Genomic DNA, 16083 nt, shown 5'->3' with positions numbered 1-16083 from the left:
GGCATTCCTCTTTATGTTTTTCCTCCATGGTCGACAGTGAATAGAGTCTGATCCAGGCAATGTGAGTCTGGTGACTCTGGTGTGGCCGTATCATTAAAGCTCTGCAGTTCTTGTCATCAGGGCTGTACATGGTCCGCTGAGGTTCGGTCAACTGTTGGGTCTTCCTCGCCAGGGGCCAATATTTGGTTTAAGAAGCTCACTTTTCTCTCACAGCCTAGCTTTTGAAAGGAAAAGGTTACATTGGAGGGCATATCCCTTAGCAGTTGTTACCACCTTATAGCAGGCCAGGTGACCTTCCACATCCTTGACATAATGGAGAATTTGGATGGTCTTCAAGTCCTGGCCTACTGTTATTGGAGGGCAGCCTGTTCAGGCTATAGTGTCACATAGTTTGGCTTTTCCACAGGGGAGTCTTGTCAGTAGCTTGCCCTGTGTCTCTGTGAGTCCAGGTAGCCTCCTGGGGAATGTCTTCGGGCCAGGGCTTGTCCTCTGTTCGCACATGAGAAAATCATCCTCCAATGCGAAAGATCTGTATATTTTGGAATTGTAAGTTGGGGCTTATAGGATTGTGTCAGGCTCCATTTGAACCATAAAAGAGGGCAAAGTTAAAGGACTTGTCTGGGATTTCTGGTGGCTGTTTGTCCAGCAAGGAGAATCTCTGAGCTCCAAGCTTTTTTGTGGCAAGATCCCTTTCTACAGATTTCAGATTTGGTGGTATTGCGCATGATGCCTTCTTTTTTTAGCAAAGATATTTCCAGCCGGCCATCTCAGTCGAAAGGCCATCAGAATCAAACGGTAGAAGTTACAGATTTGACAGTTTTACATTCCTCCTTCTCTTGATTGTAAGGCGTCCATTATTGAGTTGGTTGAAGCCTGCTAAAGATTTCCATAGATTGGTTTTCCTCTTTGTACTGAGGAATTGTCCGAAGAAGGGATGTAAAGCGTCTCAGGCTATATTTGCATGGTGGCTGAAGGAGGCGCTCAGGTCGATTTATATTTGTAAAGGTTTTCCTCTGCCCAAGGGTTTATGGGCCTACTCAGTATGTTCTCAGGTGACCTCTTGGGCAGCGATTTGGAAGTCGCTGCACTCTTTCGCCAGACATTTTTGCTTGGATGTTGGGACGCCAACTCCCTGGGGTTTTTGGTAGAATGTTCTGCGAGCAGGACTCTCCAGGTTCCATCCAGTTTAGATGCATCCCAGGAGTCTTGACTGATCTTACCTGCTAATTTTCGTTCCTGTAGTACCACCAATCAGTCCAGAGACCTGCCCCCTTGAAGGAGGAGAGTCAGCCGCTCATTCTGATGGTTTGTTGCTAATGCAGAGTTGCTGGTTATCCACTCTTTGTTTACCTTAGTTTCTGGGACAGAGATTCCAGTTGGTTACAGCATCACCACCCTCCTGTTTTTGGGTGGTGAGTTTTTGCTGTTAAGGTTTATAGTGGGTTTATCGTCTTGGCTTGGGTACAGGTCAATACTGAGGGACTGCAGGTGGCATTTTAGGTTATGTACAGTGTCAGTAAAACTTTGTCTCCATCTGCTGGCAGGGATGCAAAACCCAGGAGTCTGAACTGATCTGTGGTACTACAGGAACGAAAATTAGCAAGTAAGAACCAATTTTCTTATATTGCTCTACCCACCTTCACATCAACTTCTGGACCTCTAATTTATTCATTTTTTTTTTTTTTTAAAGAAAAGCTTTCACTCTGAGAATCAATCACTGGAGTTGATATGCCGATGGGTGTCCGCGCGGGTTTCTGCATGGATGTCTGCTTGTTTTACTACATGGGGCCCTGAGCGCACATTACTGTGCTCATTCTGGCTCGTATGTTTGGCATGCACAGATTTTATGCACATATCTAATTAACATATGCAGCCGTTACTACCTCCCGCGCTTCCGCTAGTTTTTGCTGCGCGCGCCCCCAAAATTTGTGCAGATAAATCAGCGCAGATTTCATCACAGGTCTTATTACATTGGCTTCTATGTTAGAGGTTGTTATTATGATGTTCCAAAAGAATAGTAACCTTTTAGGTCGCAAGTAGCTTCATTAATTACTCAAAAGAATGATGGTGATGGTAGTTGATATTGCAGAGTGGAGTTAATGTCTAAAAATGCCTCTATATCGAGAAATGGCCTATTTGAGCCCTGAAATATATTAGTACTTACCTGTATTATTCCTAATTCAATCTCCTTAAGCTCCATGATAGATCCATTTTACCTGTTCCACTAATCTAATTATTGTGTTTTTTTCCTTTTACATAGAATTGTTCTATATTGTTTGCTGACTTATTGTACTTAGTGTATTGGTTAGATATTCTTAAATGCAAACAAAAAATAAAGAATATTTTTTTTATGTTATCAATCACACAATATCAGCTCTCATATACCTTATGTATTCCGGGTACCCCAATTGTGAACAATACCTCAAAAAAATTGGTACACCTGGTATGTTCTTTAAATCATTCAAATATAGCTACTATATATATATTTGTAGGACCTCTCCTCACGGGGTCAATGGTATTTTTACGAGACTCTCTCCTTATGGAACTAGGTCCTTTTTACTTTATATTTTTTTCAAGCATTTTTCAGACATTTTTTTCAAACTCATTTCTGAGTTTTTGCGAAAGCCTACGCTTTGTTCCGACCTGGTGGACGACAGTGCCCAACCAATTAAGAAATCAGGAGGGGGAAGGACTTCCGTTTTCAGCTCTTTAAAAGCCATCCGGTATGAGCCATGTTTCAAAGTAAGGCGATTCCAACATTGGGGTCGCGGCTAAAAAATATAAAATGATAGAATATAGCTATTGAACTCTTCTTACTGGTTGTTTTTGTCACAGAATAAGATGGAAATTTTTGTCCCCTGAAGCAGGACCTTAAGAGCGGGGGGTCCGAAACGCGATCGCGTTGGGTTATGCAGATAAGTACTGCTGAATATATTGATCTTGGCAAATGAGAAAAGTGACTTTTTCCAACATATGACTGTGTTTGAAGGTTTAATTTACTAAAAATGTGAGGTGAAATGAGTTTGAAAAAAATGTCTGAAAAATGCTTGAAAAAAATATAAAGTAAAAAGGACCTTGTACCATAAGAGAGAGTCTGGTAAAAATACCATTGACCCCGTGAGGAGAGGTCCTACAAATATATATATAGTAGCTATATTTGAATGATTTAAAGAAAATACCAGGTGTACCAATTTTTTTGAGGTATTTTTTTTATGTGCCATAGTAATGTTAACACGCCCCTGGAAGCTTCTTCTACAGCCAAAATGTATGCACATTTATGAACTACACAGCATGTGGTGTTAGACAACTGAAAATCCAATTAAGCGCATTCAGCCATTCTTTCTATGTGACTTTTACACGCATAGGTCCCACCTAAACTTTGGAAAATTTTACCCCATTGTACTTTTAGGTCTGATTAACTTTAGAAGGCCAAAAAGAAATGCCTTTTTTTTTTTTAAAGCCTCCTGCATCTGTAAACTTTTGTACATATTCAGTAATTGAATCCAGGTTACCTCTGGTGTCTTAACAAAAAGTTGAAATTTCTTTCTTTCCAGTTGTTGGATTTGAAGTGCCAGACAAATTTGTGGTGGGATATGCGCTAGATTATAATGAATACTTTAGAGATTTGAATGTAAGTACTGTTTCTTTTTTTTTTTTTCATTTGTTGCTCATTTTTAATATGACAAACTGGGATTTGTTTTCTCTGCGAGCTGCACTTCTTCTAAAGTTGCACAAAAAATGCAGTTTGAGGTGGGGGTGGTATATGTTTGTGCTTCATATCTGAGATTCTCACCACTCCGCTTCAGCTCCAGGTCAGCATTCACTTTCCCCCTAAGCTATCAGAAAGGGACGTGCCAGCACTCCTCCTACTGGCTTGGTTTGCTAAACTTGAAGTGTGCAGCACCGGCAGGTACAGCATGAGATCTGTTGGCGCCTCTCACCTCGGGCTCACTGACATAATATAAAGCACGTGGCAGAGGAGAGCTGGGGATTTTAAGCCGTGCGTACTTGCCAGCTTGAGAGTTGGGGAAGAGGAGAGAACGAGAGTAGAATGGGAAGAAGGGGAGAAGTAAGTTGGGCTGGGGAAAGAGGAGAGAGGCTGGATTTGAAAATGAACAGGCTGAGGGGGAAAAGAAGCTGAATTAGGGGTGAGGGAAGCAGGGGAAAAACTGAAGGATCTGAAGAGGGGTAAATACCCTATCTTTTTTTTTTTAATTTAGCACTTGTAGAATGGTAAAATATTCATGTGTACAGAAGGACAAAGACTAACAGTGTATGAAGCCTCGCAGAGAACAATGCAATTATAAATACTTCTCCTTTGCATTATAAGGCAAAAGAACTAATGGGCTAGATGAAAAGCTGATGGGGGTGGGGGGGGCTGGATATGGCCTGCAGACAATAGTTTGCCCCCCCCACTCCTGGTATAAATCTTACCCCCCTTTGCAATAGAAAGCAATGGTAAGTAGCGTTGCTCGACCTCGTCAGGGTTATGCAGTATTCCAAGGTGAATCTGTGAGGAAAATTTGTTTAGGTCACCATGCAGGTATGTTCACCTGAAGAACATACCTGCATGAAGTGTAACTATAATGTGATGAAGCAGGTGACGGAGATAACCTTTCCTCTGCAGTCATATCATTAGTTCTGCTTGCTGTGTTTTGTGTTAGTCAAGCTGTTTGGTTTCGGGAATAAGGTGTTAGTACTGATCAGCAAAATCAACTCCTCTGTTTAGACTTCCTTGATAACCAAGCTTTACCCTTTTGGATAGCGAGATCTTCTGTAGCATGTTTGACACAAGATTCAGTAGTAAACTGGCATTGACAGTAGGTTGGCTTTGCACTGTGTCTTTCAATGCAAGAGTCTTTGGTTTGAAATTGACCTCCCCTTGCTCTTAGAGCTGACTAGTACTGGGGGCATTGTGAAGGTGATGCTCCAGAGTGTCCACAGAAGTAGGGAATAGACTGTCACACATTGATGACTGGCCAATATCTTCATTGGAGCCTTGAGAAGCAGTCTAACTTCCTGGCTACCTGAAAGAATGCAGATGCATGAGGTCTTCAGGTAGGAGGGGGGGATAGGAGGGAAAAAGAGAAAAAAGCTATAAACAATAGTTCATCTAGCTTTGGTACCTTCTGCTGCCTCCAGATCATCTCTGTCTGGATTGTTGCCCATCTGGCTGGAGCGTCTAGGAAAGATGCATACAGGGAAAGGTGGTTTGGAGGTATCTGAGTGTTGAGAAGATGCTTGTATGGTGATGGTGGGGACTGAGAGGAACCTAAACAGGCCAGAAAAACTCAGCAATGGAACTGAATCATACATTGAAATCTACCTTATATTGTAACATTTTTATTGCTTAAATTAGAAATATAATTTTTGTTTATCTAGAAGTAAATTTTTCTGCACTTTTTGTTTTGTATATTAACATGCTTGTTTTTGTTTTATTTTTCAGCATATTTGTGTGATTAGTGAGACTGGGAAAGAGCGGTACAAAGCATAAATGAATAGTTGAACTACTAGGACCGTAGAGCTTTGACACACATTGTTTACCGAGTCCTCCCATTCGCAGGCTGCAACTCTGCTGCACCAGCTCAGCTTGCAAGATGCTCAATGCCATATGCTCGCGCTAACATTTTGCATGAGTCTTATGTCCTTTTTGGTTTATTTTAGAGACTTTGAATATTATTGTCAAAGTTCTGCCTTCAATTTTGATTTGCATGGTTGTGAAAATGATCGCCAGCCCTGACTGAGCTGCAGTGGTCAAGCAGGGCAGAGATTGAACTATAAACTGATTTGTTGAGTTGAGTCTAAACAACAAATAAAATATCTGAATATTTTAAATAGGGTTCTGAAATGAGAGCCATTTAATGTCACTGAAAAATCTGTTGAAGGGAAAAAAGAAGTAACTAGCTTTCAGAGGTATTTAAAAATGAGGAGTAACCTTTAATACCTGGAAGGAAGGAAAGAAACTACAGCATAACCACATCTTTGCAGCTGCCTTATTGCTGGTTCAGGAAGTTAGTTTTCTTCTTTTTTTTTTGCTCAGAAAGAAAGGGAAATGACAAAGATGGAAGCTGACTCTCCAGTTTTATATAAACTAAATCAGGTTCTGCATTAATCGTACGGATTGTTTGATGGCAAGTATGAGTGCACCTCTAAGGAATAAACTGCTGGTCAAGAGAGAGAAAAATCTTATTTTCCCCTACTTATTTTAAAATGGTGAAAGCTATTTTTTTTACACGCCTCTTAAAAATATTTCCAGATCTTTTTTTTTTTGGGGGGTGTCATAAGTGAACATGTCATGACAGTGTCATAGAGATTCCATGTCATTTATCGTTAGTGAGCTTAAAGGAGGACTACTACTATGGATTTTGGTTTTTAAGAAAATTTCTGTAAATGAATGCTCATTGCTTACCATCAAAGGCTGTGATTTTGAAAAAGAGGGGATCGTTTGATTTTTACATTAAATATTGCAATATTAGCTTTTAATGTTACTATAGGCATGAAATTCCTGCAGTGATGTCGCTGCAGTTCCATATATGGTGCTGCATTCTTGCAGTGATAGCAGCAGTCTATCATCACCTTATTGCAGTAGCACTGGAATCATTTACAAGCACCTGGTTAAAAGAACAGAAAAAATATAAAATCACAGCCTCCTATAGTAAGTGGTTATGGAGTCCATTTACAGTCGCATTCTTAAAATGCTTGGGGGATCACTTTTTAATGTATTGTATGCACTGGCTTAATGTAGACTCATTTATTTCAATGTTGCGCTTACAAATGGTCCTAGATACTTATTTTTAAAGGGCTTGGTAACATTTGGCTTAAAAGCCAGATACCTGTAGAGATTCCAGTGTCTTTTACCTGGTTTCACCTGGGATTGTTGGAATGTGATAACTGTTTTCCATTCTTTTCCTCAGGTTGCATCACTCTAAGGCCATGTCCACGCTAGAGTCCTCAAACTACTTCAAAAGATGCTAAATCCATTTTTATGATAACAGTTCTCAAAAAGATTCCCAAGGGCTAATCTTGAGCATGGACCTTCAAAAGCCCTTCCAGCAAAGCCAATTGAGTGATAATGAGGCACCGTAGATAGATGATTTTGAATCTGTTTAATTGGCCTTATGATACCTCCCACACGCTTGTCCTGGAACAATGTATTTGTTTCTGTTTCTCATGCAGAAACCAGAAAATGGCACAGTACAATACTTTAGTCTCTACTGGGAATGGGTTCTCTCACATTAAAAAAAAAAAAAAATTTCAAACTTACTGTATCTTGTAAATATGAGTATAGAGTAGATGGTTTGGTTAGTCTGATGAGAATATGCCGTTGTCCCATGATTCTTTGAATAAATAGTAGTATGTGAACAGGTTAAGAGCAAAATGGCTGGAAGAACTGAATGACTTTTGTGGATTGGCACAGCTTTAAAGAGCCTTTCACCTCTGGATCATAGCACATATTTGGCTGAGATCATTAGGGCACTAAATCATTACTAGCTGAAAGCTATATGGTACCTTTTTAGTTTTAGCTTGATATTTCCGGCAGGCTGCATATAATTTTCTTGTAGATCAGGTGGGTGGCAAGGTATCATCTGGAAAGGCCATGGGAACATAGGAGGCTGGATGTTTGGGCAGCAGCTACGTTGATATTGGTGGTAGTTTAGATTACTACAATGCTTTGTAGTTAGATATGGGAAGGGAGGGTGTTGGATGTGAATAAAATGGGGGATCTTTTGTGCTCATCTGCCCAAAATGATAGCGTGAAAAGGAGGAAGAGGACAAAAACTATGCTGGATAAATAAAGATATCTTACTTGCACTTGTGTTCCATGGTTAATAGGTTGGATACATCCTTGCAAGTGTGGACAAAGAATAACTGGGCAGATTGATGGACCGATTGATCCTTTTCTGTCATCTACTATGTGCTTTATGATGTTCTCAATACATTTCCCAGTGGACATTTGTTTACTTCTCAAAAAAATACCATCATGAGTTGTCATTAACAGTCTCAGCAGAGAGGCCAAATATTGAACAGTTGTAGAAAATGAATTACTTTCTAATGCCTGGAAGCTATCCTTCCAGAGGTAGACCAAGCACATTAGCAAGGCAGTTTGTGGAGGAAGCTTGTACTACAGCTGCCTGTATTGTAGCTGTTTTGCTAATGAATGGAGGACGTCATATTCCAGTGCTATCAACCCAGCACTTTTCAAGACCACTGAATTCACGAGAAATGTTTAAAAAAAAAAAAAGGTAAAAAATTATAGCCTAATATTTTTTTAACAAAATAAATTTTAAAATATTTTTAAATTGTTTTATTGTTGCTTTTCACTCAGAGATGAGAATCCAGTTTACTCATGTATACATAAGTGTCCTTTTAAATGTAAGTATTTTGGAGAGGGAGTTACTTCTAAAGAAGAGCTTTGTTGTACAAATTCCATGCAACAAAGCACTTAAAATTAATGAAAATGTTTTGCACTTCTTCTCAGTAATGTTATATCATGCTTGGTTTTAGTTGAGATTAATTTTGTGTTTTGGTGCCTCTGCAAAGCAATGTAAAATCACTTTTAACATTGGGGGACAATTTACATTGTAAGAAAACATCTCTTGAGTTACAACTTTAATTCACAAGTCTTCTGTGCTTGTGGTTTCCAGCTCTTTTTTTTTTTCTGTGTATGACACTCAAAAGATGAAAAAGAAATCATGGAACACATTACAATGTCAGATCATTCCAGCTTAATTTTTTTAACTTTTTTTTTTCTGTTTATGCTGTCAGTGTTGTAAAACAAAAGCTGTTAGATTTTCAGATCAATACAGCTGGTAGTGCACTGTAAGTCATTAAAAAAAAACAAACGAATTGGCAAAATATAGCCTGACTGTTTTATTTATATATATAGATATATATACTTGTTCAAAATTAATAAATCTTACTGTAATGCAGCTATAAAAAAGTGAAGTATTCTGTGCAAATTATTTTATCCCATATTTAATCACTGTCTTGTACTTGATGCACAGTTCTGAAATTGATATTTTTGTACTCTATTTATTACATTATATTTTACTGCTGTCTCATTTTTCATGCCTTTCTCTGTCACAGTTAAATGTACTATATTACTTCACAGAGAGACAACATACATAATAATATAATTTATTATTTATTTAGAAAATGCAAGATATTCACCTATCTAAACATTTTAAAATCTAAACTCACACATTCAACCACCATTCACACACCAACATAAAAATTCTGTATTACACAAGTAATTCTGAATTACAATTGACCAATGCACATCATTATTACTGCTTTAAGACAAAATTTTTCTCAATGTTGCTTGACTTTTTTTGTATGTCCTATCCATGTCCTGTCCAACAAAGGATCTCCTTGTTTCGCCTTCCAATCAGGCTTCCTCAGGGACTCGGTCTCAAAAAGCCGGTTGTTTTTCTCTCAATGTTTCTGTCTTGAGACTTTAATGTTTTTATCCTTACTAGACGACCAAAAACAAAACACAAAACGTTTCTATCATTTTCTTCCAAAAGTCGATAAATCAACCAATAACCGTTATATTAACCCACAACTTACCTCTTAAAAAATACAAATCTCCACACAATTTTTATTCTACCATCAATCTAGTTCAGGGTTATTTCCAGATGAACATATCTTCCCAAATCAACTTTTGATCACTACAATGAAATAACCAAGACATTATATGAACCTTACCCCACATAACTATCCCAAATCAAACTTTTACCCCATATCTCAATTTACTCACACATCTCAGTAGTGCAAAACATTACAACCAAGTACATTTAACCACACAGTTAAATGTACAGCATTTCCAGATTTTCTCCATAAAGGTCTTGTCAGGATTTGGTGTGAGTCAGTCCCTGATATGTAAATGTTCTTTCTTTTTTTTTTTCTCAAGGGAAGCTGTTACTGTGTTATCTCTCAAACAATTCAACCTAGAGTAGCTACATTTTCAGGAAAGGTAGATCTATATAAAAACTGGAAACCAGAATCATGTTTTTCCAGAAAACTTGGGGATCTAGAAAAATCACTTTTTCAGCTGAGTGCCAGCGCTGGCCAAAAGGTGTCAGCATTATATTATAATGGATGATATTGACACCTTGTGGCCACTGGGTGTACTGTGGCCTTCATTGGCAAATGGATAGCATGAGTTCCCAAGAAATTACAATATTGTGAGAGGAAAAAAGCAACTCATAAGAATTCCTCTGCAGTTCTTTTCTTACTAGTTTATTTTTTAGATAACTGTGTTGCATTTTGAAGTTCTGGGCAATAATTTTTTTTCCTGAATTGAAAATCCCCTCCCAAAAGACGAGATGTGCATAGTATGGAGATTAAGTTAAATTTGTCACAAATTTATAATGTTATTGACATAATTCATGATACAAGCTTTGAAAAATTACATTTGATAGTTTTTAGAACTTTGACTAGGCACACTGAGCATGCCCAGCATACCCTATACCATGCATCCACGTGGGGTCCCTCTCCATTCTCTTTTTCCACAGAGCTGTAAGCCTTGTGGTGTGAGTGAATGAGTTCACTTTTGGCTGTTTTTAGCCTTGTGGAAAACTTCCTTTTTTTCTCGTATCTTTTTTTCTCTCTCTCCATTGCTGGGTCCCTCTCAGTGCCTCCTCATGGTGTTACTAGTCAGGGTTTCCAGTGATTCTGGTAAGTTCGTTTTGCGGTCGATTCCTTACGGCAGTGGTGCCTTGGTGCCTGCTGGCCATTGATGCTTGCCACCATCATTTTAGTTTGCACCTCTTTTATTCGTCCCAACATGGCTACATCCATTTTTTGGTGATGCCCCCAGTGCCCAAGGACCATGTTCATCACTGATCCGCATGAGATATGTGTCCTTTGCCTGGGGGCATCGCATGACATCCGGGGTTGCTGCTTATGCATCCAGATGACCCCGAAGAGACGTCTGCTTCGACTCGACAAGATGGAGCAACACTTCGGGTCAATGAACAATCGGCATAGATGGACCTGGGAGCTGCACAGATGGATCACCCATCATGGACATCAGTGGGGCTGTCGGTTATGTAAGTGGATATGGGCACTGGAGACAGACTAACTTCTATCTTCTCTAGGCCGAGCACATCTGGTTCCTCGGCATTGGCATCAGGGAAGAATTGGGCCGAACAACGAGGGAAGCCGAAGAAGCATCAGCACCAGTCCCCGTCAATGCACAGTTCCGGGCATGGGGATGCACTGGCTTATGCCACGGTGCCCCGAAGCGATCCCACGGTGAGGAGAGCCAGTCCTCCATTGTTGCCAGGGATCTGCGATGGTTTCCATGAGTCCTGATGCCCGTCATCGATCCACCTTGCAGGTCCAAAGAAGATCTGGCCACCCCTCCTTCCTCCCAGTTGGTGTTGGCATTGGCAATATTTGAGGAGGAGCTGGAGCACCAAGCCCAGCTGACGGTGGAGCAGGCACTGCAGGGCTTTGGTCCTGTGCACTGTCAGCACCTCACCCTGTATCACTCGTCCTTGTACCCTCTGGAGAAGCACAATATGCTCATTGGTGCATTATCCACCCAGCTTGTCAGTTCTTGGGATAGCATTTGTGCCCAGCAGGGTACCGAAGCCTCCCTTTACTGATATGGTGGTTGCTCCGAAGAGGAGGAAGCTGCACCTAGGCCAGCAGAAATGCCGAAGCCTGCAGGCCCCCTTTCCAGTTTTACTGGTACCTGCACCTCTGGATGAAGGCCGAGCAACTAGGGCTCCATCCCCTGTAGCTTATGATTGAGGATGAGGAAACCTATGACCACGGGAAGGGGTGATGCTTCAGAATCCTCCTCTGTGGCTCAGATGGTCTCCCACCAGACTCTTCTCCTCCAGAAAAGCGAAAGAAGTCTCCACTGGAGGACTTGACCTTCGCAGGGTTTGTGAGGGTGTTGACAGAAACCATCCCATTTCAGTTAATGGAGGAGGATGCCAGTCATAATATGCTTGAGATCCTTCAGTTCGTGGAGCCTCCTAAGGAGATCATGGCAGTCCCGGTGCACAAAATTCTTAAGGAACTGCTGCTGAGGATATGGGAACACTCCCTCACAGTGCCTGTCATTAATAAAGAAGGCAGACAGGATCTACCTCATCCAGAAGGTTCCCGGATTCGATAAGAGTCAGCTACCCCACCAGTCCATGGTAGTCAAATCCACCCTTAAGAGGGACAGGCATTCTTGGACTCATTCCTCTGCGCACTTGGGTAGAAGGTATTTCAAGGCTCTTTGAACGTTGCCCACATTGCTGCCTACCAGCTCTACATGAGCCAATACTCGCGGGACATCTACAAGCAGGTGCAGGAGGTGGCCGAGCAGCTACCTCAACAGCAGCAGGACACCCTCATGTGCATAAGGGCCTGGAGTATGGAAAACACGAGACCCAAGCGACCTATGTTTTCAGGACTGCATCGAGAGTCTCTGCTGTGGGAATCATCACCCACAGAATGACATGGCTGCAGGCCTCAGATCTCCAACCAGAGGTACAGGAATGACTTGCTGACGTGCCGTGTACTGGGAAGAATATCTTCGGATTGGCCACTGTTGGAAACAGGATGCTGGGCTTGATGGACCATTGGTCTGACCCAGTATGGCATGTTCTTATGAGATAGGGTGAGGGATGCTGTGGCCCAACTTCGGAACCACCATGAAACTCTCCAACAACTCTCTTCCAGCACTCCCTACCTGAGGCTCTTTGAGAAGGCTGGCAAGACAAGGACAAAGGAAGTCTTTCTTTCACCAAAGGAAGTACTATCCTTCGCCCCCTTGCTCCTGTCATCACCATTAGGACTCCCGCGTTCATCCCAGGCAGCAGAGAGCCCCAAGCTCCAGCTGGCACCTCTGTCAACTCCAGGGACGGGGTTTTGGCTAGATTATTGGCAGCATAGGCCAGTCGCTCATACACAAGACGTTATACCCTCTGGTTGGAGGAAGGCTGCAGTTCTTTGTGAACCAGTGGTCCAGTATAATCTTGGACCAGTGGGTTCTTTCCATCTTCCGTCAAAGGTACCAATTGAATCTATTGAGTGTCCTGCCAGATTGCCCTCCGAACCTGTTTTGGGGGCCAGTAGCACATCACATTTGTAATACTGACTGAGCTCTCATCTCTCTAACGACCAGAGCGATCGAGCCTGTAGCACCAGAGCAAAGAAGGCGTGGATTCTATTCCAAATACTTCCTTATTCCAAGAGAACAGGAGGACTCCATCCCATCCTAGACCTAAGGGCCTTGAACAAGTTTCTGAAAAAAGAAAAGTTCAAGATGGTTTCCCTGGGCACCTTGATCCCACTTTTCCAAAAAGGGGATTGGCTATGCTCCCTAGATCTAAAAGATGCATATACTCACATCGAGATCTTTCCCGGTCACAGGAAGTATCTCCAATTTGTGGTAGGAAAACAGCACTTCCAGTATCTGGTGTTGCCATTCAGGCTAGCTTCAGCCCCACATGTCTTCATTAAATGCCTGGCCATAGTGACAGAGCACCTCCACAGACTGAGAGTACGTGTTTTCCCTTATGGTCTAGAGTACATATCAGGCAGGAGCCGCCATGTCCATGAGCTTGACCATCCAGGTGTTGGAGTCACTAGGGTTAGTCATCAACCACCCAAAGTCCCATCTCAGTCCATAATTTCAATTGGACTTCATAGGAGCCCTGCTAGACATGGCTACGGCCAAGTCCTTCCTGCCTCGTCAAAGGGCCATCACCTTGATGACTATCATGGCAGAGATTCAACAGAGCCAGCAGATATCGTCCTGCACATATTGAGGCTGTTGGACCACATGGCTGCAACCATCCATATTACACATGCGCAGAGCCCAATGGATCCTAAGCTCGCAGTGGCACCAGGCCACTCAAAGCCTCCAGGATTGCATCCAAGTAACCCTGTCTCTCTGGGACTCATTGTCCTGGTGGTGGGCACTTTCAAATCTAGAACGGAGAATCTCTTTTCAAAGTCCCCCTACCCAAATTGTCCTAACCATGGATGCATCCACCCTGGACTGCAGAGCTCAGGTAGATGGGTTCAGCACCCAGGGTCTCTGATGCGCTCAGGAACGCTCTTGTCAAATCAACTTCCTGGAGCTTCGGGTGATCAGGTACGTGCTATGGGCTTTCAGAAATCAGCTGTCCAACAAAGGTGTCCTGACCTAAACCGATAACCAGGTGGGTATGTGGTATGTCAACAAGCAGGGAGGCATGGGAACGTACCTCCTGTGTCAGGAAGCGGTCCAGATCTGGTCCTGGGCCCTGTTCCATGGGAAGGAGCTCAGGGCCATGTACCTAGCTGGGACAGAGAATATGGTAGCGGACAGGCTGAGTCTGCCTTCAGACCCCACGAGTGGTCTTTCGACCAGGGGATAGCGAATCAGATATTGCGCCTCGGGGGAGCCCGGATGTAAATCTATTCGCGTCCCCTTGCAACAGGAAGATGCCTTGGTTCTGCTCCTTATACTGGTCAGATGGCAAACCAGCCTCAGATGCCCTTACCCGTCATTGGGGCAAGGGTCTTCTGTATGTGTATCCTCCGATTCCCTTGGTAGCAAATACTCTTGAAGCTTCGTGAGGACAAGGGGACTATTATCCTTATAGCCCCTTATTGGCCAAGACAGGTCTGGTTTCCACTCCTATGGGAGTTGTCCATCTGGAGACCAATCAGTCTGGGGACTTCCCAGATCTTATTCCACTAGATCAAGACAGGTTGCGGCATCCCAACTTCCAGGCCCTGTCGTTCACAGCCTGGATGTTGAGAGGTTAATTCTGAAACCGCTCGATCTCTCAGAGGATGTGTTTCAGGTCCTGGTGGCGTCTAGAAAGCCTTTCACTAGAAAGTCCTATGGACTGAAATGGAGGAGTTTTTCTGTGTGGTGTGAGCAGAAGGCCCTAGATCCATTCTCCTGCCCCACAAAAACTGCTTGATTACCTTCTACACCTATCGGAGGCTGGCTTAAAAACCAACTCTGTTAAAGTTCATCTCAGTGCAATTGGCGCATACCACTGAGGTGTAGATGGTACGCCCATCTCTGTACAGCCTATAGTTGTACAATTCATGCAGAGCCTGCTTCAATTGAAGCCTCCCACCGTATCTTGGGACCTCATCGTGGTGTTAGCTCAGCTGATGAAAGCTCCTTTTGAGCTGCTGCATATGTGACCTGGAAGGTCACATTTTTGGTGGCGATCACTTCAGCGCGCAGGTGTCAGTGAGTTTCAGGTCTTAGTGACTTAGCCACCTTACACTAAGATTTATCATGACAGAGTGGTCTTGCTTACACACCCTAAGTTCCTGCCTAAGGTGGTGATGGACTTCCATCTTAACCAGTCCATTGTCCTTCCAGCATTCTTTCCCGGACCCCTTTCACACTAAGGTGAACGAGCCCTGCACAGTTCGGACTGCAAGAGAGCCTTAGCTTTTTACCTGGAGTAGACAGAAGCCGATAGACATTCCACCCAAATTTTTATTTCTTTTGATAGGAATAGGTTGTGTTTTCCTGTTGCCAAACAGACACTATCCAATTGGCTAGCAGATTGCATCGCCTTCTGTTATGCCCATACGGGACTGCATCTTGGAGGTCATAGGCTGATTTTGTAAAGCTGCGACGTAGAGTTCTCTCTACACATTCACATCACACTATTACCTGAATAGAAATGGCCAACGAGTCAGTAGGTTTGGCCAGTTTGTCTTTCGGAACCTGTTTGAGGTATATAACCCAACTCTCCTGTTGTTTGGGTTCAGGCTATCTCCCCCTTTTGTTACCAACAGCATCATTGTTGTTGTGCCCATTGGCCCCGGTTGGATGTCTGTTGGTTTCCTTTTATGTTGGGGAGCAGCCTGTAGCTAGGATTCACCCATGTGTATCAGGACTATGATCCTGCTTGTCCTTGGAAAAAGAAGAGTTGCTTAACTTTAATAGGGTATTCTCAGAAGACAGCAGGATGTTAATCCTCAAAACCCGCCCACCACCCTGCGGAGTTGGGTTTCTCCTATTTTTGTTTTAATTATAATTCTATGCTACAAGACTGGAGAGGGACCCCGCGTGGATGTGGTTTAGGGCATGCTCAGTGTGCCTAATCA

At 42.6% G+C, this 16083-nt stretch overlaps 1 protein-coding gene across 1 annotated transcript in view; it reads left to right on the top strand.

Moving 5' to 3' along the window:
• Positions 1–6735, top strand: part of HPRT1 (hypoxanthine phosphoribosyltransferase 1) — a 112297-nt gene extending 105562 nt beyond the window's left edge. Inside the window, exons 8-9 of the mRNA XM_029606660.1 lie at positions 3555–3631; positions 5447–6735. Of these exons, the coding sequence (XP_029462520.1) occupies positions 3555–3631; positions 5447–5494 (125 nt within the window). The 3' untranslated portion in view covers positions 5495–6735. The remainder of the gene's footprint in view (positions 1–3554; positions 3632–5446) is intronic.
• The last annotated feature ends 9348 nt before the right edge of the window (positions 6736–16083 follow it).

The sequence above is a fragment of the Rhinatrema bivittatum genome, chromosome 6, assembly GCF_901001135.1.
Source record: "Rhinatrema bivittatum chromosome 6, aRhiBiv1.1, whole genome shotgun sequence".
NCBI classification, from domain to species: Eukaryota; Metazoa; Chordata; class Amphibia; order Gymnophiona; family Rhinatrematidae; genus Rhinatrema; species Rhinatrema bivittatum.
This window is presented reverse-complemented; position numbering and strand designations above follow the sequence as displayed.